The sequence below is a fragment of the Meles meles genome, chromosome 1 (genome assembly GCF_922984935.1).
Source record: "Meles meles chromosome 1, mMelMel3.1 paternal haplotype, whole genome shotgun sequence".
NCBI classification, from domain to species: domain Eukaryota; kingdom Metazoa; phylum Chordata; class Mammalia; order Carnivora; family Mustelidae; genus Meles; species Meles meles.
The window spans coordinates 183866480-183882781 of record NC_060066.1 but is presented as its reverse complement, the minus strand read 5'-3'; the positions used below and the strand labels follow the sequence as shown (position 1 = coordinate 183882781).

Genomic DNA, 16302 nt, shown 5'->3' with positions numbered 1-16302 from the left:
TTGGTCATGGTGTATAACCCTTCTAATGTGGTGTTAATTTGATATTTTGTTGAGAATTTTTGTATCAATGCTCATAAGGGATCCTAGTCTGTGTTTTTTTCTTCCATTTTTTATCTTTGTCTGACTTTAATGTCAGGGTAAGCTGGTCTCACAGGATGAGTTATAAAGTGTTTCTTCCCTTTCAAGTTTTGGGAGAAGTTTGAGAAGGATTGGTGTTCATTCTATTTTGAATGTTTGGTAGAATTTACCAGTGAGGTCATCAGATCTGGGCTTTTCTTTGTACCTGAGCTGTTTGATTACTGAGTCAGTATCCTACTAGTTATAGCATGATTCTGTCTTTTCTTTTTTAAAGATTTTATTTATTTGTTCGAGAGAAAGAGAGAGCACAAGCAGTGGGAGCAGCAGGCAGAGGGAGAAGCAGGCTCCCCGCTGAGCAAGGAGTCTGATGTGAGACTTGATCCCAGGCCCCTGGGATCATGACTTGAGCCGAAGGCAGACACTTAACTGATTGAACCACATATGTGTCCACAGTCTTTTTTTTTTTTTTAAGATTTTATTTATTTATTTGACAGAGAGAGAGATCACAAGCAGGCAGAGAGGCAGGCAGAGAGAGAGGAGGAAGCAGGCTCTCCGCTGAGCAGAGAGCCTGATGTGGGGCTCAATCTGAGGACCCTGAGATCATGACCTGAGCCGAAGGCAGAGGCTTAACCCACTGAGCCACCCAGGCACCCCTGTGTCCCTGGTCTTTGTTGGTTTTTTTGTTTCTAGGAATTCATCCATTTCATGTAGGTTATCCAGTTTATTGGTGTACAATTGTTCAAAGTACTTTCTTCTATGCTTTTTTATCTGTAAAATTTGTAAGAATGTACTCTTAACTTTTATGTTAGTAATTTGAGTGTTCTCTTTTTTCCTTAGTTATTCTAGCTAAAGGTTTGTCAATTTTGATCTTTTCAAAGAACCAACTTCTTGTTTCACTGATTTTCTGTATTTTTCTATATTTTATCTGTGCTCTGACTCTCATTATTTCTTTTTGCTGTGTTTGGACTTAATTTGTTGTTCTTTTTATACTTCTTTAAATCATAAAGTTAGGTTGTTGATTTCAGATCTTTCTCATTCTTTAATGTAAGCATTTATAGCTATAAATTTCCCCCTTAGCACATCTTTCATTACATCCCCTAAGTTTTGAATGTTGTAGTTGCATGTTTTATTTTCATTCATATCTGGATATTTCCTGATCTCTCTTGTGATTTCTTCTTTATCCATTGGTTGTTTAAGAATATTTGTTTAGGGGTGCCTGGGTGCCTCAGTGTGTTAGGGCCTCTGTCTTCAGCTTGGGTCATGGTCCCGGGGTCCTGGGATTGAGCCCCGCATCAGGTTTTCTGCTCGGCGGGGGGCCTGCTTCCCCCTCTCTCTGTCTCTGCCTGCCTCTCTGCCTACTTGTGATCTCTGTCTGTCAAATAAATAAATAAAATCTTAAAAAAAAGAGTAGTTGTTTAATTTTTCTATATAGATGTATATACATATATATGTATATATGACATTTCTAGTTTTCCTTCTGTTATTAAATCTGTCTCCATCCTACTGTAGTTGGAGAAGACATTTTGTATCTATTAAGACTTGATCTATCACCTAAAATATGGTCTACCCTGGAGAATGTCTTGTGTGCACTTGGGAAGAGTATTTTGTTGTCATTGAGTAGAGTGTTCTATATATGTCTGTTAGATATTGTTGTTTATTGTGTTAAGTCCTCTATTTCCTTACTTATATCTGTTCCATCCATTATTGAAAGTGGGGTATTGAAGTTTCCAACTCTTATTGTAGAAATGTCTACGTCTTCTTTTAATTTGGCCAATTTTGCCTTATATATTTTGGTTGGTGATTAGGTACTGTTATATCTTATTACTGTATTGAAACTTGTATTAATATATGATGCCCTTCTTTGTATCTTGTAATCTTTTTTGATTTAAAATCTATTTTCTCTGATATTAGTTTTATTAGCCTTGCCCTCTTTTGGTTACTATTTGCATACTTTTGCTTGCACCTTCTTTGCATCTTTGGATCTAAAGTGAATCCTCTGTGGACAGTATATGGTTGGAACATGTGTTTTTATCCATGATCCCAATGTCTGTCTTTGATCAGAGAGATTACCTTACATTTAAAGTAATTATTAAAGTAGGACTTCTATCATTTCACCATTTGTTTCTATGTACCATATAGCTTTTTGTTTTCCTCATTTCCTGCGTATGTGTCTCTCTTGTATGTAGTTGATTTTTTTGGTAATAAAATGTTTTAATTCCTTTTCATTCCCTTTTGAGTATATTCCGTAACTATGTTCTTTGCAGTTACCATAGGGATTGCATTTAACATGCTAAAGTTATAATACTTTAATTTGAATTTATGTCAGCTCAACTTTAATAATATGCAAAAACTTTGCTCATTTACAGCTTTGTTCTCAGTAATTGACATCACACAATTAAATCTTTTTTTTGAGAGTTTTTTAAAGATTTAAAAAAAAATTATTTGACAGAGAGAGACAACGAGAGAGGGAACACAAGCAGGGGGAGTGGGAGAGGGAGAAGCAGGCTTCCCACTGAGCAGGAAGCCCAATGCAGAGCTCGATCCCAGAATCCTGGGATCATGACCTGAGCTTAAGACAGAGGCTTAATGACTGAGCCACCCAGGCGCCCCACAAAATTACATCTTTATATATTGTGTATCAAAAAGCATGAATTAATAATTGCTTTTTAAAATGTATTAGTCTCTTAAATTACATAGAAACTGAATTATAGAATTAGAATGAAATTTTCAATAATACTAGGTTTTAGGCTAATAATAATTTTTAAAGCAGTATATCAATCTCTTAAGTCATGTAAAGAACAAAATTGGAGTTTTACTGTTACTATAACACTAGCTTTTTCATTTCCATATATTTACTTTTACTGAGATGTTTCTCTTCATATGGCTTTGAGTTACTGTCTGGTGTCTTTTCATTTCAACCTGCAGGACTGCTTTTAGGATTTCTCACAGGGTGGGTCTAGCAGTGACAAACTCCCTCAGCTCTTGTTTATCTGTGAATGTCTTAGTTTGATTCTCACTCTTGAAAGGACAGTTTTGCTGGTTATAGAATTCTAGGCCGATAGTTTTTTTTTCTTTTAGCATTTTGAATATATCAGCCCACTGCCTTCTGGTCCCCAAAGTTTCAGATGAGAAATCTGCTGGTAATGTTACTGAGGATCTCCTGTAAGTGACAAGTTACTTCTCTCTTGCTGCATTCAAGATTATCTCTTTATCTTTGGCTTTCAGTGGCCAACTTATAATATGTCTCAGTGTGGGTCTCTTTGATTTAATTCTTCTTGCAGTTCAGTGAGCTTCTTGGATGGTTATATTCATGTCTTCAAACAAGCTATCATTTTCTTTTGTCTTTCATGGTGACCATGTCTGTGATCCATTCCTTTTTCAGTTACCCATATATCCACTGGGAGGAGGCTGATCTGGGAACCAGGACCAAAACAAACCTAGAATTACAAGAGAGTTATTGGGGGTGGTACCTGAGAAGGATCAAGGGAATGGCAGCTGTGGGCTACTAAAGCCTTTAAGCTCATGATGCAGGTCTGATACCCATTAAAAAGGGGAAAGGAAGGAAGATTGGATAGGAAGAGCCTCAGACTGTGGCATAACTCTGAGAAGTCTCATTCAGACCAGTAGGGCTTTGGAATTCCTGTGAAGGAATTCCACATTAACCAGAAATGGACAGGTCTTACTATCCCCACCATGCTTAGTTGTTCATTGGAGGCTGCCTGGGAAGAGTGTGCCAAGTTCTTTCCTGAAGGGAGAGATACCTACCAGTGGTACACTGCCATGTGGCCCTCTGTGTCACAGAATTCTTGATGGTAGAAAAGATCCTTGGAGAGTGACTGGTTAATTCACCTCCTCTATGATAGATGTCGTCTATGACCTTCTGAATAAATGAGTATATGTCATATTTTAAAACAAGTTTAGAAAAGAGATCATACATATCCCTCTCATGTTTGATTTTAAGTACCAGAAGTTTTTTCTTTGTGTAATCTCAGTCTTCTAGGCTGCTTTCTTTACTTTGTCATCAAGACTTGAAATATGTGATTTCTAAAATAATACTAAATAGATTTTTATGATCAAAGTTCTCTCTTGATCTTCCATGAAGAAAAAAGACTCAAGCTTTCTCAATCAAGTTTAGCGCCAGACAATGGAGATATCACTAAGTATTCACTAAGGGCTCATTCTCAGCTATGGAATTGAGTGAACTGAGTGCTGTAATTAGTAGGTTAGGAGTTTCAGATCTTGATGCAAGGCCATGCTCCCCTCAGCATGGATCTTCAGCTTTTAAGTGAGTGTGTGGGTGCCTCATACCATCATTCCTGGTCTCTTACTACTTTACTTTCTGTTTCCTACAAAAAGGAAGTTAGAGGATGGAAACTAAGATTTCAGTGCCTACACAATGTTGTAATGACTCTGCTGTGGGTTTGATATAACTCATTTAATGTTAACAGAAAATTCTGGGAGACAAGTATCATTCACCTCCCTGCATAGGTGAGGAAACAAAGATTACAAATTCATAAATGTAAAGATTTCAAATTTCTTTCTTTCTTTCTTCTTTTCTTTTATACAGAGAGAGATATTGAGGGCACAAGGAAGGGGAAGAGCAGGCAGAGGGAGAGAGAGACCCAGGCTCCCTGCTGAGCAGAGAACCCGATGTGGGGCTTGATCCCAGGACTCTGGGATAAAACCTGAGCCAAAGGGAGATGCTTAACTAGCTGAGCCACCCAGGTGCCCTGAAGATTTCAAATCTCAACTGACTACAAAACCCATGTTTTTGCCACTGTGATTTTCAAACTGTGTTTCAAGGATCTTTGATGTTCCACAGATGCAGAGTTCTAGGTCTGCTGCCTCCACATCAACCAGAGAGGCCTCCATTTCTGGGCTCCCTGTAGACAGTTTCCCCATAAGAATTCTTTTGAAAATAAATGGGAGGGGGTGACTTTAAAAGGACAAATAATTTAGAAAACCAGTCCCTTAAATTGTGCAGACTCCTCAAGACAATGACCTGTATTCCTTACTTATTTCTATATGTAGACAGATTTACCACTAATTAGACCATCTTAATGCTGCTAATATGCATATTCTCAGAGAAAATGCTTGAAAAGAAGAAATTCTAGGTATCTGATAAGAATGATAATAGCTGGGGTGCCTGAGTGGCATGGTCGGTTCAGCATCTGCCTTCGGCTCTGGTCATGATCCCAGAGTCCTGGGATGAAGTCCCACATAGGGCTCCCTGCTCAACTCCCTCTGCTTGCCACTCATCCTGTTTGTGCCCTTTCTCTTTCTGTCAAATAAACAAGTTAAATTTTAAAAGGAATTATAATAGCCACAATATTTTGAGCATCTCTCATATGCCATGACATGTTTACATATCCCAATAATCCACGTAACAGCCCTCCCCAAGGTAAGTAGGACTATTCCCATTTCATAGTTGAGAGAACTTAAAGGGATTTGAACAAAGTGAGAGGCAGACCTAGGAGTTGTTCTGGGTTTGTCTGGACTTAGAGCTGATTATGGACATCAGATCAACTCTTCTTTTTTTTTATGTTCAATTAGCTAACATATAGTACATCATTAGTTTTTGATGTATTATTCAATGATTCATTAGTTGCATATAACACCCAGGGCTCATCACAATACATCATGTCAACTCTAATGAGGATTTATGGAGGGTTTATATAGGGGACTAATTATACCTCCTGGGGGGTTACAACATGCTCCACACTGAGCACATAAATCATGCCCACCTGGAGGTGGTGACTGCACATGTTCCATCCTGCCCACTGCCTTCACCTGCCACCCCACAGACTGTGCCTGCGAGAGGGCGTAGGCAGAGTGCAGGCATGTGGTGGGGATGGTAGTAGCACTTGTCACACTGCGCCCGGGAGGCACAGTTTGCTTCAGAGGATTAGATGATCCCCACCTTTGGGGCAGTAGAACACTGAAAGTGGAAAATTCTGAGCTGTTACACCTTTCTCCAGAGTCGTTGGTGGCTACCCCATGCCAGTGGGGCAATTCCCTAGCAAGTCTGGTAGCTTCCCTTTGCTTACTGCTGCCTGACAGGTGAGGTAGGCGCCCATCAGCTACCCATAGCTCTCTTTCTCCCACTGCTCATTTCTTACAGTATTTGCTGCCCCTCTGCTGCATTCTCCTGCTTTAGACTTTGGTCACCATGCAGTACACAAAGGACATACATTGCCTAAATACATAACCATCATTAATATGCCACAAATTATATTAAATTTCACATATATATTCTTTTGAAAAGTATCTTTTAAAAATTATAGCATTAAAATACATGATCTTATACTGAATTACACAAAGGAAAACATGAAGGAAATGACAGGAGTTTTCATTTTTAAGGGTTGAAATGGTGGTTCTCGCACTTGGCACTGGGGCATCTCAGGTGATAGGGTGGAGCCAAGGAGATTCTTGCCTTGAGTGCTGAATGCATCAGCATTCATCTGTGGACCTGCAGAAACGTCCATCAGGACAAAGGGGGGCTGGAGAAGGGGAGAAACTGTCCTGAGGGAAAACTATACCCTTTCCTATGTCCTTGCCCAGTGCTGCTAGGAAGTTGACCTAATTCTTAACCAGGTCTTTTTTCTATACCCCCAGACAAGAAGAGTTGTAAAAGTTACACTGGGGTTTCAGCATCCATTTTTACTGTTGCTTGTCCCATTCTTTCTAACCCATCACTTCCTATTAAACACAAGAAAGGTAAATTACTGATACTAGTAATAATTATATTTATTAATATCAATAAATATTAGTTTATTAATAACAAACAAATTAATTTTTGGAAAACCTGTTGTTTAATTTAATACATATGTGGCAGTAAATATGAATCCAGAAGGACCAGCAAAGCCCCAGAATACTTTTCTCCAGACTTTAATTAGGGTAGAACTCTTTGGTGGATCAACGCTTTCCTCTTCAGCTTAAGTAGATGAGTGTTTTCGTCTCTGAACTAAACTAAAAACTTAATTGAAGATTCTGTTGAAACTGAATTCTTAGAAAAAGTAGTATCTATGTTGTTGTCTTCTATTTCTAAATTACATCTAAATACTCAGAAGCTTCCTTTGCCTATAGCTTTGTTATTGGGCCAAATCTATAATGAAACGTTACTTTCCAAAAGTGAAAAAAAAAAAAAAGGGCACATTAGCAACTTACATCAGGACAAGGAAGATCCTGTAGTATATTTTTCTAACACTTGGTTCCTTTGGTTCAGCTGCCAAACAGCAGTGAGGGCTCGAACACTTCATAAAGCCACTCTCCAAAGAATCCAAGACCAAACAGGAGGTGAAATTTGTTGGGACAGAAAGTTTTCAAGTTGTAGCTTCAGGGAAGGATGCTTAAAACCTATAGCTTACTTTTTCAGTATTTTTTTAGAATAACACATGTATGTTTGTATTTTAACTGATGATTTATTTGGATTAAGACTCCCCTCTTAGAGCCTGAGTTATCAGTAATACAGGAAAACAGCAGAGAACCCCGTATGAAAAATCAAGAGACAGTGCAAGTACAAGATTTAAATGAGGTAAGACATTAAAAAGGTCATTTCCAGTGACAGCTGTTAATTCAGTTGAGGCACACTCCATAAGATGCATAAGTTGCTTAAGAATAGCTGAATATAGGCAAAGGGAGAAAATACACCTGCAGGAATGGTAAACCTACATCCTGTGATTGTAATTAGTGGTTACAGGTCAGTTAGGAAGGAGCCCGGTAAAATATATTTTGGATTAACTAGTGTGTTGAAATTGGAAGGGTGGTTTAAAGGTACTGCCTTGCAACTGAGTAAACGTGAAAATTCACAACAACCCAATAACACAAACCACCATTTACAGAGTATTGCTGTAAGTGAGGTGCCCACATGTGCGTAGGCATCATTGTTCTCATTTTTCTGATGACAAAACTGAGTCTAAGTTAAGTAACGGACTTAGTGTTCCACTGTTGGTAAATAGAACAAGACCAGTAAGACTTTTCCCACAAATCATTCTTGGTTTCCCAAGCTGGAGAGTAGAGACCTATCAATTTCATGCTGCTCCCTAGTGGGATGGTACAAAGGAGTAGTTAGTTCACCTGACAGGTGTGCTCTGACCAACAAGAAGGGTCTGCGGCTTGATGGTAGTATTATGAGAATTGACTCAGTTCTCAGTCCGTAGCCACCAAATTGCATTTTGACCTCAATTAAATCTCTTGTAAAAAGAGAAAATATGCTTTGGTAAGTTCAAATAGAGTAGATATTAAAAGTAAGGGCTTATAAGTTAAATTTGGTTTGAATCCCAGTGCTGGTCTTGGGAAAAATATCTAATATAGCTGAGCCTCACCTCTGTTCTCTGTTTAAAAAATATACATATGGGGTACCTGGGTGGCTCAGTGGGTTAAGCCTCTGCCTTCGGCTCAGGTCATGATCCCAGGGTCCTGGGATCGAGCTCCACATCGGGCTCTCTGCTCCGCGGAGAGCCTGCTTCCTCCTCTCTCTCTGCCTGCCTCCCTGCCTACTTGTGATCTCTGTCTGTCGAATAAATAAATAAAATCTTAAAAATATATATATAAAACATATAATTACATATTATATATAGAATATAACTTAATTATCTTTATATATTATATAACCTTATATTTATATAAATATATAACTTAATTATATTTATATATTATATGACTTTATATAAATATTTATATAATACATTATATATTCTGTAACTTAATCATATTTATATATATTTTTATATATATACATATATATGTATTCCAATTTCATAGCGGTCCTGGAAAACAAAATGAGATAATGGAAGTAAAGCATGTATCATGATGTCTGACACATGGCAAGCACAAACTAGTGGTTACTTTCATTGTTATTGCAATTATTATTATCAATTAATCTGGAAAGATTTTAACAAGACTTTATATCTGATAGCTGCTTAACAAAATACTTTCAAAATCTCACTTCATTCCTACTCTGATGGTTATAATATATATAGAACAGTATCAGCTCCATTTTATAATTGAGAAAGAGGCTCAGAGAGAAAAATGTCTCTTATGAGCTTGGTACCATTAATTACTTTTCCCAGCTTCATATCTCCCCTAGATGACTTTATAATTGAGTTAGGCAGGAAATTACTATTATCAGAATTTATACATGATTTAACTTAAACATGATTATTGTATATAGAATTAATTATGTAAAATGCTTTTTGCAGATTTTGAAAATGAGCCAAGAAAAAATTGAAATATTTGAAAGTGAGTTGTCAGAAGAAAGGAGAAGGCAATTGGCATCTGATTTTACTACTATACAGAAGGCTTTGAAAGTTGAAAGTGAGGTATTTTGCCACTCAGGATGTTATTTCCCTCTTTTTGCATTCCTACTTTAGAGATTTCATGTTACCATTTATTTTGGTTTTCAACTAAATCATAGCTATAGAATACGTGTTTCTGTTAGTAATAATAGGGTGAGTGTCCTTTCCACAAGCTGAGTTCCAGCACCAGCCTAAGAGGGGCCTTAAGTAGCAGGTGTTTGATTATCATGGTGGTCATAGAGTCATGGACTTGTCTCTCCTTTTAAGTGCTTGTCCTACCATCTCGGAAAGGTCTATTAGGAGACAACCAGGCTGTATTTGGAAGAGAGACCTGGATGTGAGTCCATGGAAGTCTAGATCACCAATTTAGAGGACGGTGACACTTAATCAGTTTGCAGGGTGGGTGACAGCCAGTGCAATGCCCCAAATCCCATCCTGATGACCTACAGGAATTTTCAATGCAATGAGGTAGGAAACTGATGCCCCTTGCCCTCTTCCTGTGGTTTTGGGTGACCACTCTCCATTTTCTCTCCTTTTTGCCCCACACCTTCCTCATCAACACTGTCTTCCCTTTCTGATCTCAGGCCTTTGGGAAAATACCAAGTAACTCCTCTCCTAAAGTAAATTTCATATCACCTGTTCCCTTCATAGGGTACCACAGATTCTCAGGTCCCAGTTGTCCACCAACCAAAATGTATATTCCATATCATCAGTGTAGAAATTTGATAAGAATCTACATACAAGTGAAGTGTTTTCTCTCACAGATATAGAAAAAAATCAGTTGATTAAGTCACTGAATATACATTATTAAGTAAGGCAGAACACTTTGTAGTTAAGAACACAGAGTTTGACGTTGGTCAGACAGGTGAATCTTAGCTTTACCACTTCCTAGCTATGTGAACTTAGGCAGGCCACTTACACTCTCTGAGCCTGTAACAGTAACCCGACTGCATGGGGTTGTCACAAAATTAAAGGCATGGTTGTTCTGTAAAAGGTAACTTTTAAAAAAAGATATATTTTAAAACAGGTAATATAACTAATGCAGGAGTTGCTGAAGAATTTGCCTTTCTAGAAGCCTTGCTGAAAGTAGGAATGACTCTAGAAACCCCGTCCTTCAACCTGTGAATGATAGAAACTAGGAATGCTCAGTTTAATGAATTGATTTAAGTAAATTTTAATTATTAAGAAAGTAGTTCTGCCGGAAGAATAAGTTGGAATATTTAAAACAACAAAAGGAATTCTAAGATTCCTATTTAGAAATATTATACCTTTTATGGGAAAGTCTTATTTTATTAAATACCTTTATTTCTTAATCAGGGATTGCAAAAATCAAAGTCAGAACTTATATGCCTTTATAATGAAATTCAGAGTATTCCAGGGGCGTCAGAAAACGGAGACTATTTTTTAGAAACATATAACCAGCTACAAAGAGAGAATTCTGAATTAGAAATAAAGGTGAGACTGAATTAATTCTTCAAATGTTCAGTGTTTGACTTTATCTTTTATTAGGATAAGATAAAAGGAAATTAATTTTCAGGAAAAGATGACTTGGAAATTGGCATATCTTTTACTTATATAAGTATATATATATATATATATATATATAATTATATAATTTATAGAATAAATTGCCATATTGTGTAGGTTATAAGCCAGTCTGCATCTCTGAATAGACTTCAGTCTTCACTCTTAGGATTACGCTGTTAATTTTTTACTTTAAATCAGTTTCCAAACAGTTTAATTTTTGGAGTACATATTATAATGTGAAAGGTTTACTTAAAAATAGAACTACCAAATGATCCAGCAATTCCACTATCTGGATATACACCCAAAAGAATTGAAAGTAGGGCCTTGAAGAGATAATTTACACACCCATTTTCATAGCAGCATTATTCACAATAGCTGAAATGTGGAAGTAACCCAAGTGTTTTTTGATGGATGAATAGATAACGAATTGTGGTATGTAACACACAATGGAAAGTTATTCAGACTTAAAAGGGGAGGGAAATCCTGCAGTATGCTACAACATGGACAAATCTTGAGGACATCACACCAAGTGAAATAAGCCCATCACAAAAACACACACACTGTGTGATTCCAATTATGTGAGGTACTTAGAGTAGTCAAAATCATAAAGACAAGAAGTGTAATGGTAGTTTCGGGGGCTGGGGGAGGGGTGAGGGCGAGTTATTGTTTAATAGGTATAGAGTTTGTTTTATAAGATGAAGAGTTCTAGGGATGGTTGATGGTGATGGTCACACAACCCTGTGAATGTATTTAATACCACTGAAGACACACTTCAGTGTGTAAGGTTAAGATGGTAAATTTTATGTTATGTGTACTTTACTACCACCCCCCCGAAATACAAAACAAACAAAAGTTTACTTCAGTGTCTTCAACCTATGCCTTCAAATCAAAGCATTTATTTTTTCAGTTATACTGAAGATCAGGTTCATACTTAGAATTAGGAAAATGTTTAAATGTCCTGACCCCAATATGTTCCCCAAGTATAAAAATGGCTACCAGACCACAGTTAGATGGAGAGGTTGACTGCAGGGTGATTCCTGGAGTCCCATTTATTAACTACTCCTGGCTGAAAATTCTCTTCCTTGGTTACTCCCTTGGTCTTGATTAAAAAGGTAGGAAGGAGTGAAGGCTTGAACACACAACTAAAATATATTGGGTTATATTTTCATAGCACATGTGAAATGAAGGACTGAGCCCAGGCCTCATTTATCCTCTGTGAAGTTGTTACCTGAAAGCAGGGTGCACGCTGCTGAGGGATTGGGACATGGATCAAACAGTATATGACCTAGGGATGGAAAGGTCCAGAACACGGGGTTTGCTACCTGGAAAGGTAGATACATGGGGTACAGCTTAAACTAAGCTTTGTTGGAGGACCTTGTCAGCAAAGTGGGTTGTCATCACACTGTACAATTAAAGGATCTTGTCTTATGAAATATCACTGGACAGTGCAACAGAAGATGAACTGTGGCAACAGGAATATAATGTAAAAACAAGAGATTCAGATCACTATCCTGGTAATCTGACTCTCCCTTGCTCTTTCTTTTAAAAAGCTTTTTATTTTGAAATAATTTCAGGCTTACAGAAAAGTTATAAAAATCGTACAAAGAATTCCCATGTACCTTCACTCCTCCAGTATTAGCATGGTATACCACATTTGCTTTATCATTCTCCCTCTATCTTCCTTTCTCCATAGATACCCTTCTTTAAAACCACGGACTTATGCATCCTTATGCCTATGGTAAAAATGGATTAGATTACATTACAACAGCAAAGTGTTAAGTTAAATTAGAAGATGACTTCAAATAGGATGTTGATTTATATTATTTGTCAATAATTATTTAAACATTTAATAGACTCAATGTACTTTCTCATAATTATATATTAGCATATACAAAATAGAATATTTGTCTTCTCACTTTATAGGTCTTGAAGCTTTCACAAGAATTTGAACAATTAAATAATTTTACTGTAGGGAGAAATACTGCACCTGCTAATTTAATTGCAAGTGAAAATATCTATAAAGATCTTGTGTCTAAACTAACAGTTTTGGAAGTAGAGATTCAAAGTCCAAAGGAAGAGAAAGAGGAACTCTGGTAAATTGAGAAAGTCCCATATCATATTAATTATTTGGGGGGAGAGATACACTTACTTTATTTGGCTTGATCGTTGTAAGAATTTGACATTCATTTCTAAATGGTGTGAGTGGAAAAATTAATTATAAGCAAGCATTTTCCCCAAGGAGTTTGTCTTTTGATATGTTACTACGTTTTTAAACCTTATCTTGCTTTTTAAAATAAATTTATGTGTTTTGAGGAAAATTTGGAAAGCATGGAAAAATAAAAGGAATGATAATAACCCTTAGTTTCACTAAGGAAATCTGTTAATGTCCTAATTTAACTATACTCTGCCAAGAGATTTTTTGCTGCTTTTATTTAACATCATATCTGATAATCATTTTGATAATCTTCTCTTTTTTATTATGTTATGTTAGTCATCATACAGTTCATCACTAGTTTTTGATGTACTGTTCCATGATTCATTGTTTGCTTATAACACCCAGTGCTCCATGCAACCCGTGCCCTCCTTAATACCCATCACCAGGCTCACTCATTCCCCCACCTCCTTTCCTTCTAAAATCCTCAGTTTGTTTCCCAGAGTCTGTATTCTCTCAAGTAGTCTCTCAAGTCCATAGTCTCTCATGGTTCATTTTTTATAAACTTCCCTCCCTCCCTCCCTTCCTTCTTTCCCTCCTTTTTTGTTAATCTTGCCCTCAAACTCTTGTATTTCTGCTTTTTCACCAGAAGTATCTTTCACAGAATCTTTTGAGCTTTTGGGCTAATGTATTACTCTGCCACAAAATCGAATAGATGCAATCAAATTATGTCTGGACAAAAGCCTAGAACTAGATCATCAGAAGGAACAATAGATGGCAACTTTGACTTATATACCATATACTCAAGGATACATCATCAGTGAATTAGGAAAATATGGTCTAGGTGTGGCCTAAGGTCTATCTTTGTGAACGTTTTAATGTAGGAGAGTTTTTTGTTTGTTTGTTTGCTAGTTTTGGACTGCTGAATTTTATGCCTTCCTAACAGTTGCTTTTAACTTTAGAATGCGCTCCAAGTCCAAGATTCACAGTCATGAAACCTAGTTGCAGAAGTGGGAAAAGCATATTGGAGACATGGTGGGGAACAGGCATGATAGTGGTCACAAGAGTGAAGAGCCAAGAAACTTGGTCACAGCATTTAGGTTTGCTATAGGGGAAAGTGGAAGTCTTGTTCTTGAGCACTAGAACGGTGTATTACCAGGTTTTTAAGGGAGATTGTTCTAGTTCTCTAGAAGAGATAAACTGAAGAAAAATAGACCAATTAATCCAGATATGAGCCACAGGTGAAGAGATAGTGACCTAGATTGAGTAGGTAGCAATGGAGTTGAAGTGGCCAATCTTCAGAGAAGATGTTGACATTAATTATCAAAGCTGACAAAAATCCACCCAGCTGACATAGGATCATTGGTAAGGATATTTGCCACAGGGAGGAAGGCTGTGGCCTTAACTCAGTTGGTGGTAGGGAACCTTGCCATTATAAAGATACTAGACTTCTCTCTAAAGAGCTCCTTGTTGCCACCTGTTTCCTTTACTTGGTCCAAATTACTTCCTATCACTGGGACTGTGAGAAGTCTATGTATCTCCCTATACTTCCCTCTCTCTTCTTGGAATGTTTCCTTGCTTACTTATCTCCTGTGCCCTACTTCCCAGGCTCCATTTATCTCAGATCCATTTTTTGACAGTAAAATTGCATATCTACCATGTGCCAGGTACTGTAGGGAGATACTAAGGATACAAAATAAGACATAGCTCTTTTTTTTAAAAAAAGTTTTTTTTTTTAAATTTATTTATTTGACAGAGAGAGATCACAAGTAGGCAGAGAGGCAGGCAGAGAGAGAGAAGTAAGCAGGCTCCCTGCAGAGCAGAGAGCCCGATGTGGGGCTCGATCCCAGGACCCTGAGATCATGACCTGAGCCGAAGGCAGCGGCTTAATCCACTGATCCACCCAGGTGCCCCATAATAAGACATAGCTCTTATCTTCATGGTCCATATATCCTGTGGGGGGAAGATAGACAATTAAACAAAGCAGTATTGGATACTATAGGAGCACAAAGGAGGTGCCCTGGCCAGGCTAAGAAACCAGAAAATATTCTTAAAGGAAGTAACAGACTGAGTCCTGAAATACAGATAACCAGGGCCAAGCAAAAAGTGAGGGAGTAATTTTCAGGGCGGATATGACATGTGCAAGAGAAGGCATGATTTGTTTAAGGAACTCGGTGACCTCGGGGCTGCTACAGTGCAGTGTGTGAAGAGAAGAAAGGGGAAGGAGACAATGAGAGTGAGGAAGTAAGCAGGGACCCTGTCACGAGGGAACATGAGTACCCACATGGGGAAGTTTGGACAGTAGGAAACTCCCACAGTGTTTAGTAACATGGAAGAGACCAAAACAGATTTGCCTGTTTACTTGGTCTGCTGTGTGGGAAATAGATTGTTCGTATAATACTGAAGGTAGTGAGGCTAGTTTGGAAGCTGTTGCTATAATCTGGGGAGAGAGGATAGTGTTGGTGAGGTTAGAGAAAAGTGGATGGAAGTGGATCAACAAGACTTAGGAACTAATGAGTATAGGAAATGAGGAAGAAGGAATGGTAGGCAGGGACTTGGGTGTCAGCAGAGATTAAGGAAGACTTTCAAGTTTCTGGTTTGAAGGTGTCATCCATTGAGTTAGGAAGCATAGTTTTGAGGGAGGAGTGAAAGGAGTATAGCTTTTGATATGTTGACTTTGAAGTCTTTAGAACAGCCATGCCAAGAGTGAAGCCTGGACTGGAGGTCAATTTGAAAATCATCAATAAGTACAGAAGTCCTGGATGGATGAGATGGTCCTGTAAGTTGCTTGATGAAAGTACCCAAAGGTAGAAATGTAAGGGAAGCCTCTCTAGAAGAGACAAAAATAATTATCCCAAAGGTGACTTAGACAAAACAGCCAGAGAAGTGAGGAAAAGTCAAGAGAGTGTGTGCTACAGAAGCCAGATTGAAGAGTGTTTCAAGAAGAAATAGTAAATAGTGTTATGTATTGCCAAGAAAATAAAGAACAAAAGGTGACTAATTCAGGTTTAAGAATGTGGTTGAAGACTTTAGTAAGAGTTGTTCCAATGAAGAGCAAAAAACAAATGGCTTCCTAGATCGCATCTCATGGGATGGTAAATGGGAGTGAACTGAGGAGTGAGTGAAATTTGAGGAAGTAATAATAATGGCGGGTGTGGATGCCGTCCAAAAAATTTGGTTGTGAAGGAGAGAATGGAATATGGAGCTGAGGCAAGAGGAAATGTGTTATGTTTAAATTCGGAGAAAGAG

At 37.8% G+C, this 16302-nt stretch overlaps 1 protein-coding gene across 1 annotated transcript in view; it reads left to right on the top strand.

Moving 5' to 3' along the window:
- The window catches only part of CCDC30 (coiled-coil domain containing 30), a 100583-nt gene that overhangs the window by 28583 nt on the left and 55698 nt on the right, over positions 1–16302 (top strand). Inside the window, exons 5-7 of the mRNA XM_046002431.1 lie at positions 9279–9398; positions 10692–10829; positions 12825–12994. Coding sequence (XP_045858387.1) covers positions 9279–9398; positions 10692–10829; positions 12825–12994 — 428 coding nt within the window. The remainder of the gene's footprint in view (positions 1–9278; positions 9399–10691; positions 10830–12824; positions 12995–16302) is intronic.